The 21,949-nt window shown below is 45.8% G+C and overlaps 1 protein-coding gene and 1 pseudogene across 1 annotated transcript; one reads left to right on the top strand and one right to left on the bottom strand.

Annotated features, from left to right (window-relative positions):
- Window positions 1–2,778: 2,778 nt before the first annotated feature.
- LOC120381719 (olfactory receptor 52K1-like) lies at window positions 2,779–3,726 on the bottom strand. Its single transcript, XM_039499842.1, has one exon. The coding sequence runs from the start codon at window positions 3,724–3,726 to the stop codon at window positions 2,779–2,781; it is 948 nt and encodes a 315-aa protein (XP_039355776.1).
- Window positions 3,727–16,058: 12,332 nt separating this feature from the next.
- Window positions 16,059–19,714, top strand: LOC120401240 (annotated as a pseudogene).
- Window positions 19,715–21,949: the final 2,235 nt, after the last annotated feature.

Raw genomic sequence — 21,949 nt, 5'->3', positions numbered from 1 at the left:
TTGGTTTGCCTTAGAGGGGGAAAAACCCCAGCCTAGGGCTGTGACTGCCCAGTTTAAGCAATTGGTCCTGATTTGGCACTCTCAGTTGGGTCCCGCCAGAATCGCTCCGTCACAGCCATCTTGCAGGAAAAAAACTTCAGGACTAGACTTCAGAGAGAAACTGCTGAGCTTCAGTTCATCTGCAAATTTGACACCATCAGCTCAGGATTAAACAAAGACTGTGAACGGCTTGCCAACTACAGAACCACTTTCTCCTCCCTTGGTTTTCACACCTCAACTGCTAGAACAGGGCCTCATCCTCCCTGATTGAACTAACCTCGTTATCTCTATCTTGCTTCTTGCTTGCATATGTATACCTGCCCCTGGAAATTTCCACTACTTGCATCCGACGAAGTGGGTATTCACCCACGAAAGCTCATGCTGCAAAACATCTGTTAGTCTATAAGGTGCCACAGGATTCTTTGCTGCTTTAACAGAATGCTAGTAACCTTTAAGGAACAGATAGATAATTAGACAAAAATATAATATGGTGTCTATATAAATCCATGGTACACCCACATATCGAATACTGCATGCAGATTTGGTCACCCTGTAACCCAAGTTTTCAGAACCCTCAGTCGGGGTAACTTAACTATTGCACTCCTGGTGGTGTCAGGAATAAATCCATGGGACCACAGCAATTCTGTCTAATAAAAGATTGATGCAAGTAAATGTGCTGTAGACTAACATTTCAGTTTATTATATATAGGCGGACACAGGCAGAAGCAGTAGGTTTAGAACTTGCCAGATGTTTACCTAAACTCTGGAACGGTGCTGAGTAATTAACTGAGTGCTGAGTAAGTTTGAAGTGGCTAGTTGCTCACCCAATGGGGAGAAAATGTGTAAGGAAAAGTGTCTCTCAAGATGGCTTCAGAGGGCTGCACCAAAGCACATTCTATAGCTAATCCTTTTTATAACTAACTTCTACAAAACACACAGGTCATAATGAACCCTACTGGATCATCACTTTTCCTCACTTCCAATAAACTTCTAATATCAGAGGCGTCTAGATTCAAGCTTTCCATCCAACTTATCCATTTTATTCTCAGTTAATTATTTTTTCTCCCATCCTCCCATTATGAGTAGCAGAACCTGCCAGTTAGTTTTTTGCCTTCCATCTAAAAGTGTGTTTTACAATTAACCCTTAACTATAAAGTGCTCTATTTCATTCATTCATGGTGACTGAATGTACATATGGTTGCAATTTGCTTAATTACATTCTGGAGTATAGACACCCCTCAAATCCAGGGCAACAACACCATTTCAAAAATACATATATATTAGATTTGGAAAAGGTATAGAGAAGGGCAACTGGGACTATTCCTTTGGAAAAGAGATGACTGTGGGGGAATAAGAGAGAGAGGTCTATAAAAGCGTGATGGGTGTGGAAAAATTGAATGAGGAAAAGTTTTTTACTCCTTCACATAACATGTAAACTAGGGATCATCCAACTGAAATTAATAGGAATCAGATTTAAATAAATTAAATAAATTATTTCTTCACAGTCAACCCATGGAGCTCTTCTCAAGGGGATGTTGTGCAGACCAAAACTATAACAGGGTTCCAAGAAGAACCAAAAAAGAACTAGATAAATTCATGGAGGACAGGTCCACCAATTGCTATTAGCCAGGATGGGCAGGGATGGTGTCCCGGACCTATGTTTTTAAGAAGCTGGAAATGGGCAACAGGATATGGATCACTTGATGATTTTGTTAATTCCCTCTGGATACTGGGATAGATGGACCTTGGTCTGATCCACTGTGGCCATTCTTATGTTCTTATACGTTCATGGAGGATAGGTCCATCAATGGCTATTAGAGAGGGGTGGCACAGATGCAACACTATGTTGTGCATGTCGCTAGACTCTGTTTGCCAGAAGCTGGGAAAAGGAAGAGGGGGATGGATCACTTGATGATTACCTGTTCTGTTCATTCCCTCTGAAGCACATGGCATTGGCCCCTGTTGGAAGACAGGATACTGAAGTAATTAGACCATCGGTCTTACTCAATATGGCCATTTTTATGCAGAACCCCTATTTATCTGCCCCCTTCCCCCACTGTAATCCAGTAGACCCATCTCCACTCTCAGAGCTGAGATAGAACCCAGGGTGGGTCTCTCTCGCCACAAACATAGTAACAAAGAAAGAAAATACATTAAATTTGTAAACCTAACCAGTGGCTCTTAAGTGACTCGCTACAAGATGTCAGAACATGTTAGTAATAGAGCTGAATGGGTCTAATATTATTTTGTTGCTCTTTCTGTTATACAGGAATTAGATACAGTGCTCCTGTCAGCTAACTGCAAAGTTATCTGGCAGAAAATCTAACGTTTTCAAGAGCCTAGCTAGCCACTCTAATCACAGTTAAAGTTGCCCGCCGAACAAAATCTGAAATGCTGCTTCTGCAGCTTGCAGGGATGGTGAAGAGGATCCAGGGAGTGATGGGGATGGGAGTAAAGGAGGGAACAACAGGGACGCAGCCTTGGGGGAATAGGCAGAGCAGGGGGTGGGGCCTCTGAGTTCCAGTTACCAGCATTTAAAAAGGTGACATTCCTATGAGTTAATGAGTAGAACACAGACCAATTCCCCAGCTTGTCACACTGACAGAGCACAGTAAGCCAGGAAAGGATTTAATGTCTCCTTGACTGCCCAGCCAGTGATGCAGGACAGGGGGCCCAGCTCCATCTCACCAGTCAACTCTGCACGGAGCTCGGTCTGAGAGCCACAGCAACGGGAAAACTTTAGGTCCCTTTATGAGTAACAAGCTGGAGCAGCCATTTCCAGATCTGTTTGGTCCTTATCCCATAGATGATGGGGTTTAGCATGGGAGGCACCAGGAGGTACACATTGGCAATGACAACATGAAACCATAGGGCCACATTGTGGCCAAACCGGTACGTGAGGGAGGAGAAGATAACTGGGATGTAAAAGGTTAAGATGGCACAGAGGTGGGAGACACAGGTTCCAAAAGTCTTGAGCCGGGCGTCCTTTGTGGGAAGTCTGAAGATGGCCCTAAGGATCAGAATATAGGACACGACAATAAAAAAAACATCCAGACCAGGCACAAAGAATGCCACAAAGAGACCATAGTAACTACTGATGCGGGTGTCGGTGCAGGCCAGCTTCACCACGGCCATGTGCTCACAGTATGTGTGGGGGATGATGTTGATTCTGCAATATGGCCACCGCCTTGTCAGGAAGGGATAAGGCAGTACAAGCATGGCACCACGCAGCACCATGGCCAGGCCAATCTTGAACACCACGCGGTTTGTCATGGTGGTGAAATGTCTCAGGGGATGGCAGATGGCCACATAGCGATCCACTGCCATGGCAACAAAGATCCCTGACTCCATCACTGAGGAGCAGCGAAGGAAGTACATCTGGGTGAGGCAGGCTCTGAAATCGATATCCCTGGAATTGAACCAGAAAATGCTCAACATTTTGGGCACGGTGGACGTGGACAGGACCAGGTCGGTGATGGCCAACATGCAGAGGAAATAGTACATGGGCACATGGAGGCTCGGTTCCCTCTTCACGATGAAGAGGATGGTGAAGTTCCCCAGGATGGCTATGACGTACATGGTGCAGAAGGGGATGGAGATCCAGACATGTGCCACCTCCAGGCCAGGAATTCCCAGCAGGATGAAGGTGGAGGGGTTGGTGAACCTGGTTGTGTTGGAATCTGACATGACAGCCCAAGGTCTAGGGTGATGGTCGCAAAACGAATGCCTGGATGGAGAGACAGTGTTAATGTGGGCAGTTGTCTCTTGACTTCATTGAGTCTGTCTGGTAATGTGCCAACAGAGAAACACAAGGAAGCCCTCAAACCACAAGCTTGCAGGTGTTAAACAGCTAAATGCTCGAGTCTGTCTGGTAAGGACTGACAGACACAAACATGGAAAGTCCCGTGACACAAGCACACAGAAACCTGCCAAATCTACCAGACACAAATACTCAGTACAGCTCCTTGTATGGCAACAAAAGGTCATGACAGAGGTAAACATAAATAGGGGCGAAGAATTTAGCAGGACATTTAAGGAATAGCTACTGGGCCAGGACCAAGACCAGAACTGCCCCCTAGGTAGTGAGGAGGGCTAATGCTGACAGTAAAGGGGAAATGCAAACACGCCTCGGGGCTGACTCCTCGGGGGTCGGGAGGAGAGGGACGGGGCGGTACAGCTTACAACCTTTCAGGCACCTCTAATGCAATAAACAGTGACCGCAGACTGAAAGGTCCTGCCTCTGGAATTGATCCTTCCCCCTCTATCAAATTCTACCCCCAACAGTTAATATGAGATACTGAATACGCTACTGGAGGCTGTTCTCATGGGTGAAGAGATTGGACCTTCTTTACACACTGAACAATGGCTTTTTCATTATTCAGAGAGATGAGTTATGAACAACTGACCCTACTAATGCTAATTCCATACTTGATGGTGCTTCATGCATTAATAATCCCTACACATTCTGGTGTGGAAAAGCTTAACTGGCACCAGCAGGAAACACAGGTGTGATAATGGTTATTTCTCACTTCTCAGTAGTAGGCAAAACAAAGACAATGACTGGTTTCCTAAAGAATGGGATGGAGAATAACATGAAACATGATCAGTTTTGGTCACTCATTCTCTATAAATGATATAGAAGATAGAAAGGGGTTTCTAACATAGGCTATGAGAATGCGGAATACTGCCAGAGAGACTGAAAAGTCTGGGACTGTTTAGTTAAGAAAAGGAGGAGGAGAACAGCAGAAAAGTATGGAACTGATGACATTCAAAAGGACAAACAGAGAAGAGTTCTCAAACAGTAATATCTATAGATACTTAGTTCTTCAAAAACATATACCCCAAAGCTGAGGAAAATTATCAGCAAAACTGATTGGGAGGAATAGTTTACACAGAAATTTGGAAATGAAATGAAAATTTGGAGTTCTTTAAGAAGAATGTATTTGATAGCGAAAAAAGCAGCGATTACACAGTCAAGAAAGTGGACAACTTGGGCTAAAAACCCAGTTCAATGGCAAAGACAAGGCAGCAGGTGGGAAGAGGAGAAGCAATATATAACAAATGGGGAAAAGAGAAAATAGATAAAAGAAAAAGGGATTACAGATAGCAAGCAATAGAAATTGGATGTTCTGTAAATTGATAAGGGACATTAAAGACCTCAGGGGAAAATCCATGCTTGGCAAGGCTAAGGATAAAAAAAGAAGGTTATTAAGTATATTCAGAAGAAAAGAAATCCTAGAAAAAAGTATACAAGAGGGAGAAAAGAAATTTGTTAAAGCTGCAGAAAAGGACGATGTATTCAAGAAATATTATTGTTTGCATTTGGAAAGAAGCAGCATGAGGTACTCCTATCACATGAAGTGATGAAATACTTTCTAGTCCATTAGCACTGAAGTCATAGGCGCAAAGGCTGAAGGATCTGGGCATATTTAGTCAGGAAAAGGTAAGATTAAGGGGGGACATAATAGCTGTCTTCAAATGCTTGAAAAGCTGCAATAAAAAGATGGAGAAAAGTTATACTGGCTTGCCACAGCGAACGGGACAAGAGGCAATGAGTTCAAACTACAGCATAGCAGATATAGTTTAAATCTCAAGAAAAAATTCCTAACTACAAGAACAGGAGGACAATGGAACAGACGCCTTGGGAGATTGTGAAGATTTTATGCTAGAGGTTTTCAAAAGGATGCTGGGTAGCCATCCATCTTGGATGGATGAGAAACAACAAATCCTGCCTCTTTGCAGGGGGTCAGACTAGCTAACCCTCTCACCTTGTGGCTCTCCAATTCAATGATGTAAAATTCCACTGTGGACCAGGTCTTAGTCAAACAGAAGTTATGAAACGCAACACAGGGTTAACGGGGTTAAATTAAATTGCCTGAGTTAAGCAGGAAGTCAGACTGGATAATGCAATCGTCCTTTCTGACCATGAACCCTATGAATCTATTGATACAGAAAATAGATCAGGCATTTATATTTACTGTGTCTCATAACACACGAACAAGGGAACATTGAATTCTATTGAAAGTCTGAACATACAAAAGTTATAAAAGAAGCTTGTTTATATAATCCATATTTGGCCTGTAGAAGTCTTTGCCACTGACAATATTGGAGCGAAGAGCTTAGCTGAATGGCATTCAGAAACGGATTAGCATTGTAGGTGGTGCTGGTAGCATCCCTTTTGTTAAGGCTGTCTGATACCGTCAATTAGAAGACCTGATTTTGAGTTGCTTATATGTTTGTCAAACTTTAACTGTTTGGACTGAAAATTCCCATTCTGGCTTTCTGCTTCCAGATAAATTGTTTTTTCATTGTTTCAGGCATAGGAGTTCAGCCGACTTCTTCAATGAAGCTAGGAGAAAATATGTCTTCCTCTTCATGAAAAATTCTTATTATTGTTCCAGTGAGGAGTCCTAGCACCTCCATGCCTGACAGTAGATAAAAGTCAGATAGCAGATCAGAGCTACAGCCCTGAGATCCAAGAGCAGAAGGTGATGGTCTTTGTGCATTAACATACACCTGACTCCTGAGGTCTTTTCTCAGTTATTAGAGCAAGAGTTTTGCCTCAGTGGGGCCTGAGCAAAGTACGGGCCTTCTATTGTTCATATGGTGGATACAAATCTTGCTAGATTATCAGGCTCAACGGGTACTGATCAACGGCTTGATGTCTAGTTTTCAGCTGGTATCAAGCGGAGTACCCTAGGGGTCAGTCCTGGGGCTGGTTTTTTCAACATCTTTATTAATGATCTGCATGATGGGATTAATTGCTCCCTCAGAAAATTCACAAATGACACTAAGCTGGTGGGAGAGGTAGATATGCTGGGGGCTAGGGATAGGGTCCAGAGTGACCTAAATAAACTGGAGGATTGGACCACAAGAAATCTCATGAGATTCAACAAGGACAAGCGCAGAGTCCTGCACTTTGGACAGAAGAATCACATGCACCATTACAGGCTAGGGACCGACTGGCTGAGCAGCAGTTCTGCAGAAAAGGACCTGGGGATTACAGTGGACGAGAAACTGGATATGAGTCAGCAGTGTGCCCTCATTGCCAAGAAGGCCAACAGCATATTGGGCTGTATTAGTAGGAGCATTGCCAGCAGATCGAGGGAACTGATTATTCCTCTCTATTCAGCACTGGTGATGCCACACCTGGAGTATTGCATCCAGTTTCGTTCCCCCCACCCCCCACTACAGAAGGGATGTGGACAAATTGGAGAGAGTCCAGCGGAGGGCAACAAACAATTATGGAGAGGGGGACATGCCACATGAGGAGAGAGGAGGGAGGGATCTGGGGGCTTTCTGAAGAAGAGAAGAGAGAGGGGATTGAATATCTGAAGTGGGTTTCCAAAGAGAATGGAGCTCATCTGTTCTCAGTGGTAGAAGATGACAGAACAAGGAGTAATGGTCTCAAGTTGCAGTGGGGAGGTTTAGGTTGGCTATTAGGAAACACTATTTCACTAGGAGGGGGTGAAGCACTGGAATGGGTTACCTAGGGAGGTGGTGGAATCACCATTCTTGGATGTTTTTAAGGTCAGGCTTGACAAAGCCCTGGCTGGGACGATTTAGCTGATGTTGGTCCTGCTTTGAGCAGGGGTTGGACTAGATACCTCCTGAGTGCTCTTCGAACCCTAATATTCTACCTAGTAGAAGCTTTCATCCAGAAGGATCCAATGTGCTACTGAAATGCATCCACCTTGGGGCTGTAGGCCATGAGCCAGGGAGGACAGAGGTGCACAGAAAACATTGATATTTTGGCCAGTGATCCTGGAGGAAACTTAGCCCCTGCAGGAAGGGCCCTCAGACTCATTCCCTTTCATGCCACGTTACACTGGGTTTGTCGAGCAGGTGAGCTCCTCAGCGAGAGATGGTACCTGTGAATTCTGAGATGGAAGTTTCTTCCCTGGGAATCCCCCTCAGGTAGCCGTGTCCCACACCTCTCTCAGCCCAGCATCTGCAGCAGCATCGCACACAGAGAGCCGAAACAGAGGTGTGCACTGTTTATAATATAGCTCTGTGCAATCCCAGTGGGATTCGCTCAGCCTCTAGCAGAGAAGCTGCATCTGGATGTAAACAGGCAGGAGACCAGGGACACTCTAGCCAATGTCGCTGTTTCCATGTCTGTGCTTCTGGGGACCTTCCCAAAGGGAGATGAGAATATTCAGGCTGAGTCAGAGAGGAATTGGCTGATCTGTGCGTTTAAAAAATATAGTTGAGTAGTAAGAAAACTAGAAATAATGCCTGGATCTCCCTGGTGTCAGATACCCTGTAAATGCCCAGGATGGATAGGTAGATAGTAGAGAGACAGATCAGGAATAAAAATGACTGAGGGGAGACTGTCACTATGGGATCAGAGATCAATAAATATCATCAGTAACTATCATCATATCGTGCAGCACCTTTCATTGAAGGATCTTTAAAACACCTAACAAAGGAAAATTATTATGAACTTATCTCCATAATACAGATAAGTAAACTGAGTCAAGGGGAGACAAGAATTGGTCAAGGTCATGGAGAGAATGACAGACAGAACCTGGGACTCCTGATTTCCCGGCTGTACATGTGGTCTCTCCATCAATACCTGAGAGCATGACAGGAGGGAACTGGACTCACGGTTTAGCAGAGTCTGTTTGTTGGGTATAACAGACTTCCCTGGGGTGCAACCTGAAACAGGGCTTCTGCTCACCCCTCTGGCATACGAGCCTGGTCTCCCTCTCACACTCTGAGGCTGTGACAAACTGCAATCCTCTACAGGTCATGCACTGACATAACCATACACAGCTGCAGTTACATGAATGCTTTCACTAGCCATGCTTGAACCAACAATAGAGAGGCTCCAGCCACTTCCCCCAGCTCTCCCGCCAAGGTCCCCAGAGCTCTACCAGTGTGGGGAAGAGAATGCACCAGCCCCGGTTTCCTAAGCAGATTTCCCTTTTACATTTCTAACAACACACTGTTTTAAGTAAACAAATAGAAAGCAGATTTATTAAGTGATTGTAACTACTGAAAGATGGATTTTAAGTGAATATAAGTAACAGCATAGAGCTCAAAGTTTGTTACCTAAAAAATAAACAAAATTAAAATGTAAGGTCTATAATTAGACAGGATGTGAATCAAGCCATGTCTCACCCAGATGGTACAAGCAATCCACCAATCATCTATACACAGATATGTAATCCCTTCAGCCTGGGACTACATCCCAAGTTCAGTCCTTGTTCCTAAGGTGTTCCCAGGAGTTGAGTGGTGGGGGCAGTGAGGCCAAGTGATGATGTCACTTCCACCTTTCATACTTCTCCCATGGGGAGGGAACTTCATTTTTGCAAACAAAAGTCCCCAGCACAGTTACTGGAAAAGAAAAGGCACGAGATGGAGTCCACTGCCCATGCATGCTTTCATAACTTTAGGTACAGAAAAGACACACGCATACAAAGAGGGTAATCATATTCAGCAAATCATAACTTTTCCACTGATACCTTACATGGCACACACTGTATAAATCACACAATAATCATATCACAATGGTAAATATGGGGGGTGCCAGGGTGTTGCTTTGGGGTACAGGACGCCACACCTCCCCCCTTAGTTCACTGCAGCAGTGTTAGTCACTGTCTGATGCAGAAGCAGTGTGCTCAAAGGAGCTCTTTACTTTTTGACCATACAACTCCCAAGTGTTGCAAACATTGTGGTGTTACCCACAGGTGTTCTTGCACAGCTCTCTGTACCTTTCAACACTTTGTAGATCAGCCTAGTGATCTCAAAAGTCAGCAAGTGTGCTTTCAGTGAAGTATTGTTAGCCACTGTTCTTTTCCAACTAGTGATAACTTAATACAATGCCATGAGGTGTTGTGCCTCAGTTTCCCTCTCCAGACAGAAGACCATTATATTATAAATTCCCTCCTGTGACAAGCTTTGAGCCTGTGAACGGGTGTTAGCTGACAAGCAGTAGCCCATATGGCTTCTTCTTGATTATCCTTGCATGTCCAAAAGCTTTTCCCCAAAATCATGCCTGCTTCACCTTTTCATAGGTTTGCCATAATTACCACATTTTTTTTCATAAAATTTACCATTAGCAACAAACTTTGCAGTATGAGATTGAAAAATAACACCAAACCTTTTCTCACAGGTGGGCATTTCCCAATAGTTAGTATTCCACCCCTTGTGTTTGGACAGTTTGGTGTTCACTACCCATTGTGTCTTTCAGCTTCTTCCTAAACCTTAACCTGGGTTTAATTGCTGCTTTTCCTTTCCCCTCAGTGTCCCCTTCAGTAGGGATCTCAGTCTAAGATCATCTCTGGGGTCTTGGTACGCCAGGGACCGGTGAGATAAAGATGTAATGGCTACCCCCCTGTGGAGCTGCTTCTAACCCCAGGGTATGGCCATGCAAAAAATCACCCCTGCTTCACCTTGGGCTTTCCCTGTGCTCCCCACTCCCAGCACTGGGAGGTTCCCCACTCCCCAGGGCTGCAGCAGTGGCGGCTGGGAGATCCGGAGCTCCACCAGCAACTTGACGGGCCCGGGGCTCCTGGCTGCTGCTATAGCCCTGCTGCAACAGCAGTGTCTGGGAGCCTTGGGCCTATTTAAATCACCAGCCCCCCGCCACCCATCAGCAGCCATATTGGCAGGGAAGCTGACGGGGGCGGGGCAAAAGGGGCAGCGACCTTAAAGCGCTGCTGTGGTAGTGCTTTATCTTCGGCTGTGTACGGGCCGGTACTGGCAGACACTTCTTACCGGTATACCGCACCGATCCATAGCAGCCTACTTTCACCTCTGCCCATGTGACCTCCGAGCCTCAGGTGTTGCTGCCTCCTGTTGCCGTGCTAATGAATCCCTCACCCACCTCCTCAACAGTTTCTACAATTCAGTCACCTTTCTCTGGGCTCCCCGCTGGGATACATCCTCCTATTCTCCCTAGCATTGCGTTAGTCTCTTGCTTATTTGCAACCTGGACATTTTTCTCCCTCACAGCCCCAACCCACCAGCCTGGGCTCCCTCTCACAGTGTCCTGCTGTGACACGCTGCCAAGAATTCCAGCCTGCAGTTTCACCAGCATTCACACAGCTTCAGTTACACACCGGCTCTCTGACCAGCACCTGAATGGGGAGGCTACAGCTAAGGGAGCCCTCAGTTCCTCCGGCCTGTACTCCCAGAATTATACCATCTCGTGCTGTACAGTGTAAGCTCATAAAATACACCCCCTCCCTCAACGTGGAGAGGAATATGCAACAGCCTCTGCCCCTGAGTTATGATTCCCACACACCTCACTCCAACTCACTGCTTTAGATACAGCAAAACAAGTTTATTAAAGCCAAAAGATCGATTTTAAGTAATTACAAGTGATAGCAAACAGATCAAAGCAGATTATCTAGCAAATAATAAACCCAACAAACTAAGCTTAATACACTAAAAGGATTGGATGTGAATAGCAGATTCTCACCCCAAGAGAGGATACAGGCAGGCAGGAGATCCTTACAGGGCAAACTCCACTTTGTTTACAGCTGGGAATCCCCAAGAAATCCCTTTAGCCTGGATCCAGCACTTCCCCCACTTCAGTCTGTTCCTCAGGTGTTTCCAGAGTCCTCTTGTGTGGGCAGTGAAGAACCATAGATGATGTCACTCCCTGCCTTATATGGCTTTTGCATATGGCAGGAGCCCTTTGTTTTAATGATTGGTTCCCACAACAGTTAGTGGAAAAACACTGACAATCCAAGATGGAGCCCAGAAGCATGTGGTCTCATCACATGTGCTTGTGGAGACATAGGAACTATCACACACAGGCTGTTTGGAGCATGCACAGGAAGGCTCCTCAGGTGGGAGAAAAGCTTCTCTTAAGGCCTAGGGTTATTTTCCTAATGGTTCCTTGACTTGAATGGGCCCTCCCCAGCCAGTGATCTAGACTGAAAGCATCTTGTCTAATAGGCTTTACCCAAGTGTAACTGCATTTGAAATACAGGTACATAGTCAATATTCATAACTTCACATACATAAATGATACATGCATACAAACAGGATAATCATATTCAGCAAATCATAACCTTTCAATGACACCTTGCATGACTTATCTTTGATAAAATACAGTACAATTATGTCATTATCATATCATAATATCACTAACGAATATGAGGTACAGTTTCACACACTCCTCCCTCCCTGAGGAGATGCTGCCTTCAGCTACAGCACAGAAGCTGGTCTCAACTACCCCCACCCTCACCCCTGGAAGCATGCAGCTATTCCCTGCAGCAGAACAATCAAGGAGAATTGCTCGGAGTACCTTAGCCATTGCTGGGACTTTCCCCTTAGCCTCTGGGGCCCCAGCAGAACACGCCTTCTTACTGCAGGCAGACATTTTAGCAGCCGAGCTCCATGGAAGAAATCATAGAATTTTAGGACTGGGAGACATCTCAAGAGGTCATCAAGTCCAGTCCCCTGCACTCACGAAATGACCAGCACCATCTAGAACATCCCTGACAGCTGTTTGTCTAACCTGCTAAGCACATTACTTGTCCTATCATTAGAGGTTAAGGAGAACAATTATCTCCCTCCTCCTTGTAACAATCTTTTAAGTTCTTGAAAATGGTTATCATATCCCCTCTCAGTCTTCTCTTTTCCAGACTAAACGAACCCAGTTCTTTCAATCTTCCCTCATAGGTCATGTTTTTGAGACCTTTAATCATCTTTGTTGCACTTCTCTGGGTTTTTTCCAATTTTTCCACATCTTTCCTAAAATGTGGCGCCCAGCACTGTACACAATACTCCAGCTGAGGCCTAATCAGCAGAGAGTAGAATGGAAGAATTACGTCTTGTGATTTGCTTACAACACTCCTACTAATACAGCGCAGAATAATGTTTGCATTTTTTGCAACAGTGTTACACCGTTGACTCATATTTACCTTATGGTCCACTATGATGCCTAGATCCCTTCCCGCAGTGCTCCTTCCTAGGCAGTCATTTCCCATTTTGTGTGTGTGTATCTGATTATCCCTTCCCAAGTGGAGTTCTTTGCATTTATCATTATTGAATTTCATCCTATTTACCTCAGACAATTTTTCTAGTTTGTCCAGATCATTTTGAATTTTCATCCTATCCTCCAAAGCATTTGCAACCCCTCCCAGTTTTGTATCATCCGCAAACTTTATAAGTGTACTGTCTATGCCGTTATCTAAATTGTTGATGAAGACATTGAAAAGAACCAGACCCAGAACATATCCCTGTGGAACCCCACTTGTTATACCCTTCCAGCCTGACTGGGAACCATTGATAACTACTCTCAGGGAACCGTTAGCCAACCAGTTATGCACCCATCTTATAGGAGATTCATCTAGGTTGTATTTACCTAGCTTCTTAATGAGACATTCATGCAAGACTGTATTAAAAGCCTTACTACAATCTAAATATATCACATCTACCACTTCCCGCCTATCCACAAGGCTTTTTACCCTGTCAAAGAAAGCTATCAAATTGGTCTGGCATGATCTGTTCTTGACAAATGCATGCCTACTTTTACTTATCATCTTCTAGATGTTTGCAAATTGATTCCTTAATTATTTGCTCCATTATCTTGCCTGGTACAGAAGTTAAGCTGATTGGTCTGTAATTGCCTGGGTTGTCCTTATTTCCCTTTTTATAGACAGGCACTATATGTGTTTTTTTCTAGTCTTCTGGAATCTCTCCTGTCTCCTATAACTTTTCAAGGATAATAGCTAATGATTCAAATATCTCTTCAGCCAGTTTCTTGAGTATTCAAGGATGCATTTCATCAGGCCCTGGCGACTTGAAGACATCTAACTTGTCCAAGTAATTTTTAACTTGTTCTTCCCCTATTTTAGCATCTGAACCTACCCCGTTTTCACTGGCATTCTCTATGTTGGGTGTCCGAATGCCACCAACCTTCTTGGAGAAAAAAGAATTCCTCCACTTTAGGTAGCACAAGAGGTACCCATATCCAGGTAAACATAATACAACACCTGCACACCATTCCCTGCCTCAGTGATCATAAAAACATAAGAATGGCTATACTGGGTGAGACCACAGGTCCATCTAGCTCAGTCTCCTGTCTTCCAACAGTGGGCAGTGCCAGGTGCTTTGGAGGGAATGAACAGAACAGCTAATCATCAAGTGATCCATCCCCCGTTGCCCATTCGCAGCTTCTGGCAAACAGAGTGTGGGACATCAGCCTTGCCCATCCTGGCAAAGAGTCATTTATGGACCTATCTTCCATGAATTTATCTAGTACTTTTTTAACCCGGTCATTGTACTGGCTTTCAGAACATCCTCTGGCAAGGAGTTCCACAGTTTAACCCTGAGTTGTGTGAATAATTCCTTTCCTTTGTTTTAAACGAGCTGCCAAATAATTCCATTAATATATAAAAATAAAAAAAAATCATATTGCCTCTAGATAAACCCATGGTACACCAACATGTTGAATATTGCATGCAGATCTGGTAGCCCAAACTGAAAAAAGGTATATGAGAATTGGAAAAGTTACAGAAAAGGGCAATAAAAAGTATTAAGAGTATGGAACAGCTTCTGAAAGAGGAGAGATTAAAAAGATTGTGTATCTTCAGCTTGGAAAAGAGACGACTGGTGGTAATATAAGAGAGATCTACAACATTATGAAGGGGGAGGAGAAAATTGAATAAGGAAATGTTATTTATGCTTTCAAATAACACAACAGTCACCCGGCAGAGCTACTTGCCAGAGGATGTAGTGAGAACCAAGACTATAATGGGCTTCTAAAAAGAACTAGTTAAGTTCATGGAGGAGAGGTCAATCAGTACCTATTAGCCAGGAGGGGCAGGGATGGTGTCTCTAGCCTCTGTTTGCCAGTAGCTGGGAATGGGCGACAGGGGATGGATCACTTGATGATTCCCTGTTCTGTTCATTCAGCAAGTGACTAGGAGGTGGGGGGCAGGGGAGGAGAGGAGCGAGCAGCAGGGAGGTCTTGCAGGGAAGAGGCAGAGCAGGGATGGGGCCTTCGTGGAAGGAGTGGCAAAGTGGGGGCCTTGGGGGTCCAGTTACAAGTAATAAGAATGGTGGCAACTCAATGGTTTGTACATAGACTGATCCCTCCGTTTGTCACACTGACACAGCACAGTAAGGTAAGGAAAGAGTTTAGTGTCTCTTTGACTGTCCAGTAAGTGATTCAAGCAACAGGGCCCAGCATGATGTCATCAGCCAGCTTTTTGCAGAGATTTTAATAGGCAACAGGTTTAAAACAAATAAAAGGAAGTATTTCGTCACACAATGCACAGTCATTGGAACTCATGCCAGAGGATGAAGGTCAAGACTATAAAACTTTAAAAAAAACTAGATAAATTCATGGAGGATACGTCCATCGATGGCTATTAGCCAGGGTGGACAGGGATGGTGTCCCTAGCCTCTGTTTGCTTGTGCAGAGAGCCTGAAAACGGTTTTGCATCTCTATCTGCATTGCAGGTACATAGGTTCTCCTCTTTCTTCTTCTGGAGATCACATGCTGCCAATATTCTTCCCCGTTCAGCACTGTACTCTCTGATTCTTCGGTATGTTTTTCTTCCAGAATGAAACATTGACTTCTATTCAGAAAATCTTCATGTTCTCTGATGTAATGCAAGTTTCACTAGTCCTTTAACCTTCTCTTCCAATATGGAGACCAGCTTGCACTTCATACAGATGAAACAAGTATCCACACTTCAATTTACTGCTGCTGCCTATTAAGGTTTCCCCCACCACAATGTGTGGGAATTATAGATGTATGGCGCATCATAAAGTAGAAAGTTACTATTAGTATGGTAAGTTCATAGTTTATTTCACAGAATAATAAAAATATCATTTTTATTTGTGTGAAGAGCGACCAATCTGCTTCACTCATGAGAACAGCCCCCCACAGTGCATGTAGTGTGTAATATTACTATTGTCTCTCCATCCAGGCATTTCTACTGCAAACGTCCCCTAGACCCTGGGCACATAAAGGAAGTGAGGGAAACATACGGTACAACCAGGAGACACCGTTCTGCCTCAGAGTTGGACACCTTCTCCCCTACTCCATGTCAGATTCCAACACAACTGACTTCACCAACCCTTCCACCTTCATCCTGCTGGGCATTCCTGGCCTGGAGGCAGCCCACGTCTGGATCTCCATCCCCTTCTGCACCATGTATGCCATAGCCGTCTTGGGGAACTTCACCATCCTGTTCATCGTGAAGAGGGAGCCAAGCCTCCATGCGCCCATGTACTATTTCCTCTGCATGCTGGCCATCACCGACCTGGTCCTGTCTACATCAACCCTGCCCAAAATGCTGAGCATCTTCTGGTTCAGTTCCAGGGAGATCGATTTCAGTGCCTGCCTCACCCAGATGTACTTCATTAACTGCTTCTTAGTAACAGAGTCTGGAATCTTCATGGCCATGGCTTTTGATCGTTATGTGGCCATCTGTGATCCCCTGAGACATTCAATCATCCTAAAAAACTCCATGGTGGCCAAGATCAGCATAGCCATGGTGCTGCATGCCAGCATTCTCGTGCTCCCCTATACTCTAGAGGCAAGGCAGTGGCCATATTGCAGAACCAACATCATACCCCACTTATACTGCCAACACATGGCCGTGGTGGAGCTGGCCTGTGCCGAAATCTATGTCAGTCATTACTACAGCCTCTCTGTGGTATTCTGTGTATTTGGTTTGGATCTGTTTTTTATTGCTGTGTCCTATACCCAGATCCTCAGGGCCATTTTCAGTCTGCCCACAAAGGACGCCCGGCACAAGACTTTTGGGACCTGCGGCTCCCACCTCTGTGTCATCATAGAATCATAGAATCATAGAATCTCAGGGATGGAAGGGACCTCAGGAGGTCATCCAGTCCAACCCCCTGCTCAAAGCAGGACCAAACCCAACTAAATCATCCCAGCCAGGGCTTTGTCAAGCCTGACCTTAAAAACCTCTAAGAAAGGAGATTCCATTACCTCCCTAGGTAACCCATTCCAGTTCTTCACCACCCTACTAGTGAAAAAGTTTTTCCTAATGTCCAACCTAAACCTCCCCCTCTGCAACTTGAGACCATTACTCCTTGTTCTGTCATCTTCTACCACTGAGAACAGTCTAGATCCATCCTCTTTGGAACCCCCTTTCAGGTAGTTGAAAGCAGCTATCAAATCCCCCCTCATTCTTCTCTTCTGCGGACTAAACAATCCCAGTTCCCTCAGCGTCTCCTCATAAGTCATGTGCTCCAGCCCCCTAATCATTTGTGTTGCCCTCTGCTGGACTCTCTCCAATTTATCCACATCCTTCTTGTAGTGTGGGGCCCAAAACTGGACACAGTACTCCAAATGAGGCCTCACTAGTGCTGAGTAGAGGGGAATGATCACATCCTTCGATCTGCTGGAAATGCCCCTACTTATACAACCCAAAATGCCATTAGCCTTCTTTGCAACAAGGGCACACTGTTGACTCATATTCAGCTTTTCGTCCACCGTAACCCCTAGGTCCTTTTCTGCAGAACTGCTGCCCAGCCATTCGGTCCCTAGTCTGTAACAGTGCATGGGATTCTTCCGTCCTAAGTGCAGGACTCTGCAGTTGTCCTTGTTGAACCTCATTATATTTCTTTTGGCCCAATCCTCTAATTTGTCTAGGTCCCTCTGTATCCTAGCCCTACCCTCCAGAGTATCAACCACTCCTCCCAGTTTAGTGTCATCTGCAAACTTGCTAAGGGTGCAGTCCACACCATCCTCCAGATCGTTAATGAAGATATTGAATAAAACCGGCCCCAGCACCGACCCTTGGGGCACTCCAATTGATACCGGCTGCCAACTAGACATGGAACCATTGATCGCTACCCATTGAGCCCGACCATCTAGCCAGTTTTCTATCCACCTTACTGTCCATTCATCCAGCCCATACTTCTTTAACTTGCTGGCAAGAATACTGTGGGAGACTGTATCAAAAGCTTTGCTAAAGTCCAGAAATAGCACATCCACTACTTTCCCCTCATCCACAGAGCCGTTTATCTCATCATAGAAGGCAATTAGGTTAGTCAGGCATGACTGGCCCTTGGTGAATCCATGCTGACTCTTCCTGATCACTTTCCCCTCCTTTAAGTGGTTCAGGATTGATTCCTTGAGGACCTGTTCCATGATTTTTCCAGGGACTGAGGTGAGACTGACTGGCCTGTAGTTCCCTGGATCTTCCTTCTTCCCTTTTTTAAAGATGGGCACTACATTAGCTTTTTTCCAATCGTCCTGGACCTCCCCCGATCGCCATGATTTTTCAAAGATAATGGCCAATGGCTCTGCAATCTCATCGACCAACTCCTTTAGCACCCTCGGATGCAGCGCATCCGGCCCCATGGACTTGTGCTTGTCCAGCTTTTCTAAATAGTCCCGAAGTACTTCTTTCTCCACAGAGAGCTGGTCACCTCCTCCCCATACCGTGCTGCAGAGTGCAGCTGTCTGGGAGCTGACCTTGTCTGTGAAGACAGAGGCAAAAAAAGCATTTAGTACACTAGCTTTCTCCACATCCTCTGTCACTAGGTTCCCCCCCGTCATTCAGCAAGCGGCCCACACTTTCCTTGACTTTCTTCCTGTTGCTAACATACCTGAAGAAACCCTTCTTGTTACTCCTAACATCTCCGGCTAGCTGCAACTCCAAGTGTGATTAGGCCTTCCTAATTTCACACCTGCATGCGTGAACAATACTTTTATACTCCTCCCTGGTTATTTGTCCAATCTTCCACTTCTTGTAAGCTGTTCTTTAGTGTTTAAGACGAGCAAGGATTTCACTGTTAAGCCAAGCTGGTCGTCTGCCATATTTACTATTCTTCCTACACATCGGGATGGTTTGTTCCTGCAACCTCAATAAGGTTTCTTTAAAATACAGCCAGCTTTCCTCGACTCCTTTCCCCGTCATGTTATTCTCCCAGGGGACCTTGCCCATCAGTTCCCTGAGGGAGTCGAAGTCTGCTTTTCTGAAGTCCAGGGTCTCTGTTCTACTGCTCTCCTTTCTTCCTTGTGTCAGGATCCTGAACTCGACCATCTCATGGTCACTGCCTCCCAGGTTCCCATCCACTATTGCTTCTTCTACTATTTCTTCCCTGTTTGTGAGCAGCAGATCAAGAAGAGCTTTTCCCCTAGTTGGTTCCTCCAGCACTTGCACCAGGAAATTGTCCCCTACACTTTCCAGAAACTTCCTGGATTGTCTGTGCACTGCTGTATTGCTCTCCCAGCAGATATCGGGGTGATTAAAGTCACCCATGAGAACCAGGGCCTGTGATCTAGCAACTTCTGTTAGTTGCTGGAAGAAAGCCTCGTCCACCTCATCCCCCTGGTCCGGTGGTCTGTAGCAGACTCCCACCACGACATTACCCTTGTTGTTCATACTTCTAAATTTAATCCAGAGACTCTCAGGTTTTTCTGCAGTTTCATACTGGAGCTCTGAGCAGTCATACTGCTCTCTTACATACAACGCAACTCCCCCACCTTTTCTGCCCTGCCTGTCCTTCCTGAACAGTATATATCTTAGCCTTCTACATCCCATGTCTCTTCTCTGCCCTCATGCACCAGTTTGGCTAGAATATGGCCCTGCATTTCCACGTTCTCATTGACAGCATTTACCTTCTGATTCCCCCCATGTTAAACCCCATTATCTACGGGGTGAGAACCAAACAGATCTGGGACAGGCTGCTGTGGCTCTTTACTCATAAAGGGACCTAAAGTTTTCTGCTGCTGCTCTGGCTCTCAGACTGAGCTCTGTGCAGAGCTGGCTGGTGACGTGGTGCTGGTTGCTTTCTTCTGAATCACTGACTGGACAGTCAGAGACATTCAACCCTTTCCTGGCCTGGCTGGGCTGTCTCAGGGTGACAAAGTAGCGAATTCATTTTTGTAGAGCTCATTAACTCATAGGCCTTCCACCTTTCATATTGCTGGTAACTAGACCCCTGACGCCCTGCACCTTGCCTGTCTTCTTCCCTCACAGCCCAGCCTCCTTCTCCCCCTGTTCTCTCCCTATTGCCCCAAGACCCTGTCCCTATTACTCAGTTACTAATTCCCAAGGGAAGAGACCATCCTGTGGATTACCTGCTTTGATTTCCGTTCCCTTTTTTCCTCCTGGGAGCCTGTAGCAGGCAGAGTCCCTGAAATGGGGATGTGCTGGGAGCTCTTTGCCCTGTTCCAGGCCTCGGGGGCAGGGCAAGGGATCAGATTTGACGGTAGAAGGAGAACAGCTGGGAGAGACTGTAGGATAATCCCCTGCGCTAGCTGGGACACCTGGGAGGCTGGGTTGTCTGGCAGAGCCTGGGGTGGGTTCTGTAGCTCACAAGGAAGGGAGATAAATGACAGATCTGCCATTAGCTGGCTATTCACACACGTACATTGCACCTTATCTGGAGCTACAGGGCATCCATTGCCCAGGGCCTAAATCTGAAGAGGGAAGTTGAGTCTAACGTACTCTCTGTGTGATGCTTTTATTCACTACATCTAGAAACTCTTTAGCTAGGAAGCATTCTCCTCATATCATGGACCGACGAAGCCACACAGAGGTTAAATGATTTACCCAAGGCCACATAATGAGTCAATGGCAGAGCTGAGAATAAAAATCTAGGAGTCCTCAGTCCCCCAGCACCACTGCTCTGGCCATGACCTGGCACTGCTCCTCTCATACCAGTACCTCAACAGTAACCATAGGTTCAGACACAAGGATGATACACGCACATAAACACGATAATCATACTTAGCAAATCAGAGCTTTCCCATTGACACCTGAGAGGACATGTAATGTACAACTGTCACGGAGTCCCTGGGCGATGCTCTGGAACTGCTCCCCACAAAGCCAGGCAGGACTTTGGGGAGCCTCCTCTCCCTCGGAGCAGACTGTTTTCAGGGCAAGAAGCTCACACGTCTTCACCTCCTGGGTCTCTCCTTGGAGCATTCAGCATCCTCTGCCCCTCCGTGCACTTCCCACAGTGAGTCCGCCCCAGCGGGGTCCTACGGAAGCCACAGGGTCCTGCACCCCCACTTCACAGTCAGACATGACTCTCAGCCAGCCAGTAACACAGAGGTTTATTAGATGACAGGAATAGGGTCCAAAACAGAGTTTGTAGGTACATTGAACAGGACCCCTCGGCTGCGTCCATTCTGGGGGGCAGTGAGCCAGACCCCAACATCTACACTTCACTCCTCGTCCCCAGCCAGCTCCAGACTGAAAACCCCTCCAGCCCCTCCTCCTCTGCTCAGCTCCTTTCCCAGGGCAGACCTGATCTGACCTCTTTGTCTCCAACACCTTCAGCTGGCACCTTTGCAGAGAAGGGGCCCAGGCCATCAGTTGCTAGGAGACCAAGTGTCAGACATTTTGGTGCACTGGCCCTTTGCTCTGCAGCAATCACACACCCTTATTCTACCACCTAGGTACTTAAGAAGTGCATAGGGGACACTGAGGCACCAACACAGTATTCAGGGAAAACATTAAGAACATTCCCAGTTTGCCACAACAACATATGTTGCAATTGTATAATCATGGTTGCAAAAATAATAAAATGGCCATATTCAATCATAGAGCATCACACCATGTTCTCGTCCCACGATGGTGTTACAGCTGCCAGCCACCTAAGGAAGGGACATTGCCTGGGTTCTAGCAGGGCAAGCAGCTGTGACACCAGAGGCAGTGGAGGATGGGAAGAACAGGTAAAAGCTTCTTTTGCTGCAGGGAGCCTGTACCTTGTACAAAGATAGGAGGAAAGGGGTCTTTAAAAAGGAGAGGTGGATGTCTGGGAACTTGGCTTTTTCCTCCAAGTGTCCCCAGCCAGCCCCGCTGGCTTTGAACAACCTTAATTTGTGTTTGACTAAAGCATCTTCCAGAAAGGTGTCCAGGGCTAGATCCACAAAGTACTCAGGTAAATACTGAACTTAGGTGCTGCTACATTTCTCAAACCCGGCTCATCTCCTGCCTGACCC

This window comes from Mauremys reevesii, linkage group 1 (genome assembly GCF_016161935.1).
Source record: "Mauremys reevesii isolate NIE-2019 linkage group 1, ASM1616193v1, whole genome shotgun sequence".
Classification (NCBI taxonomy): Eukaryota; Metazoa; Chordata; order Testudines; family Geoemydidae; genus Mauremys; species Mauremys reevesii.
This window is presented reverse-complemented; position numbering and strand designations above follow the sequence as displayed.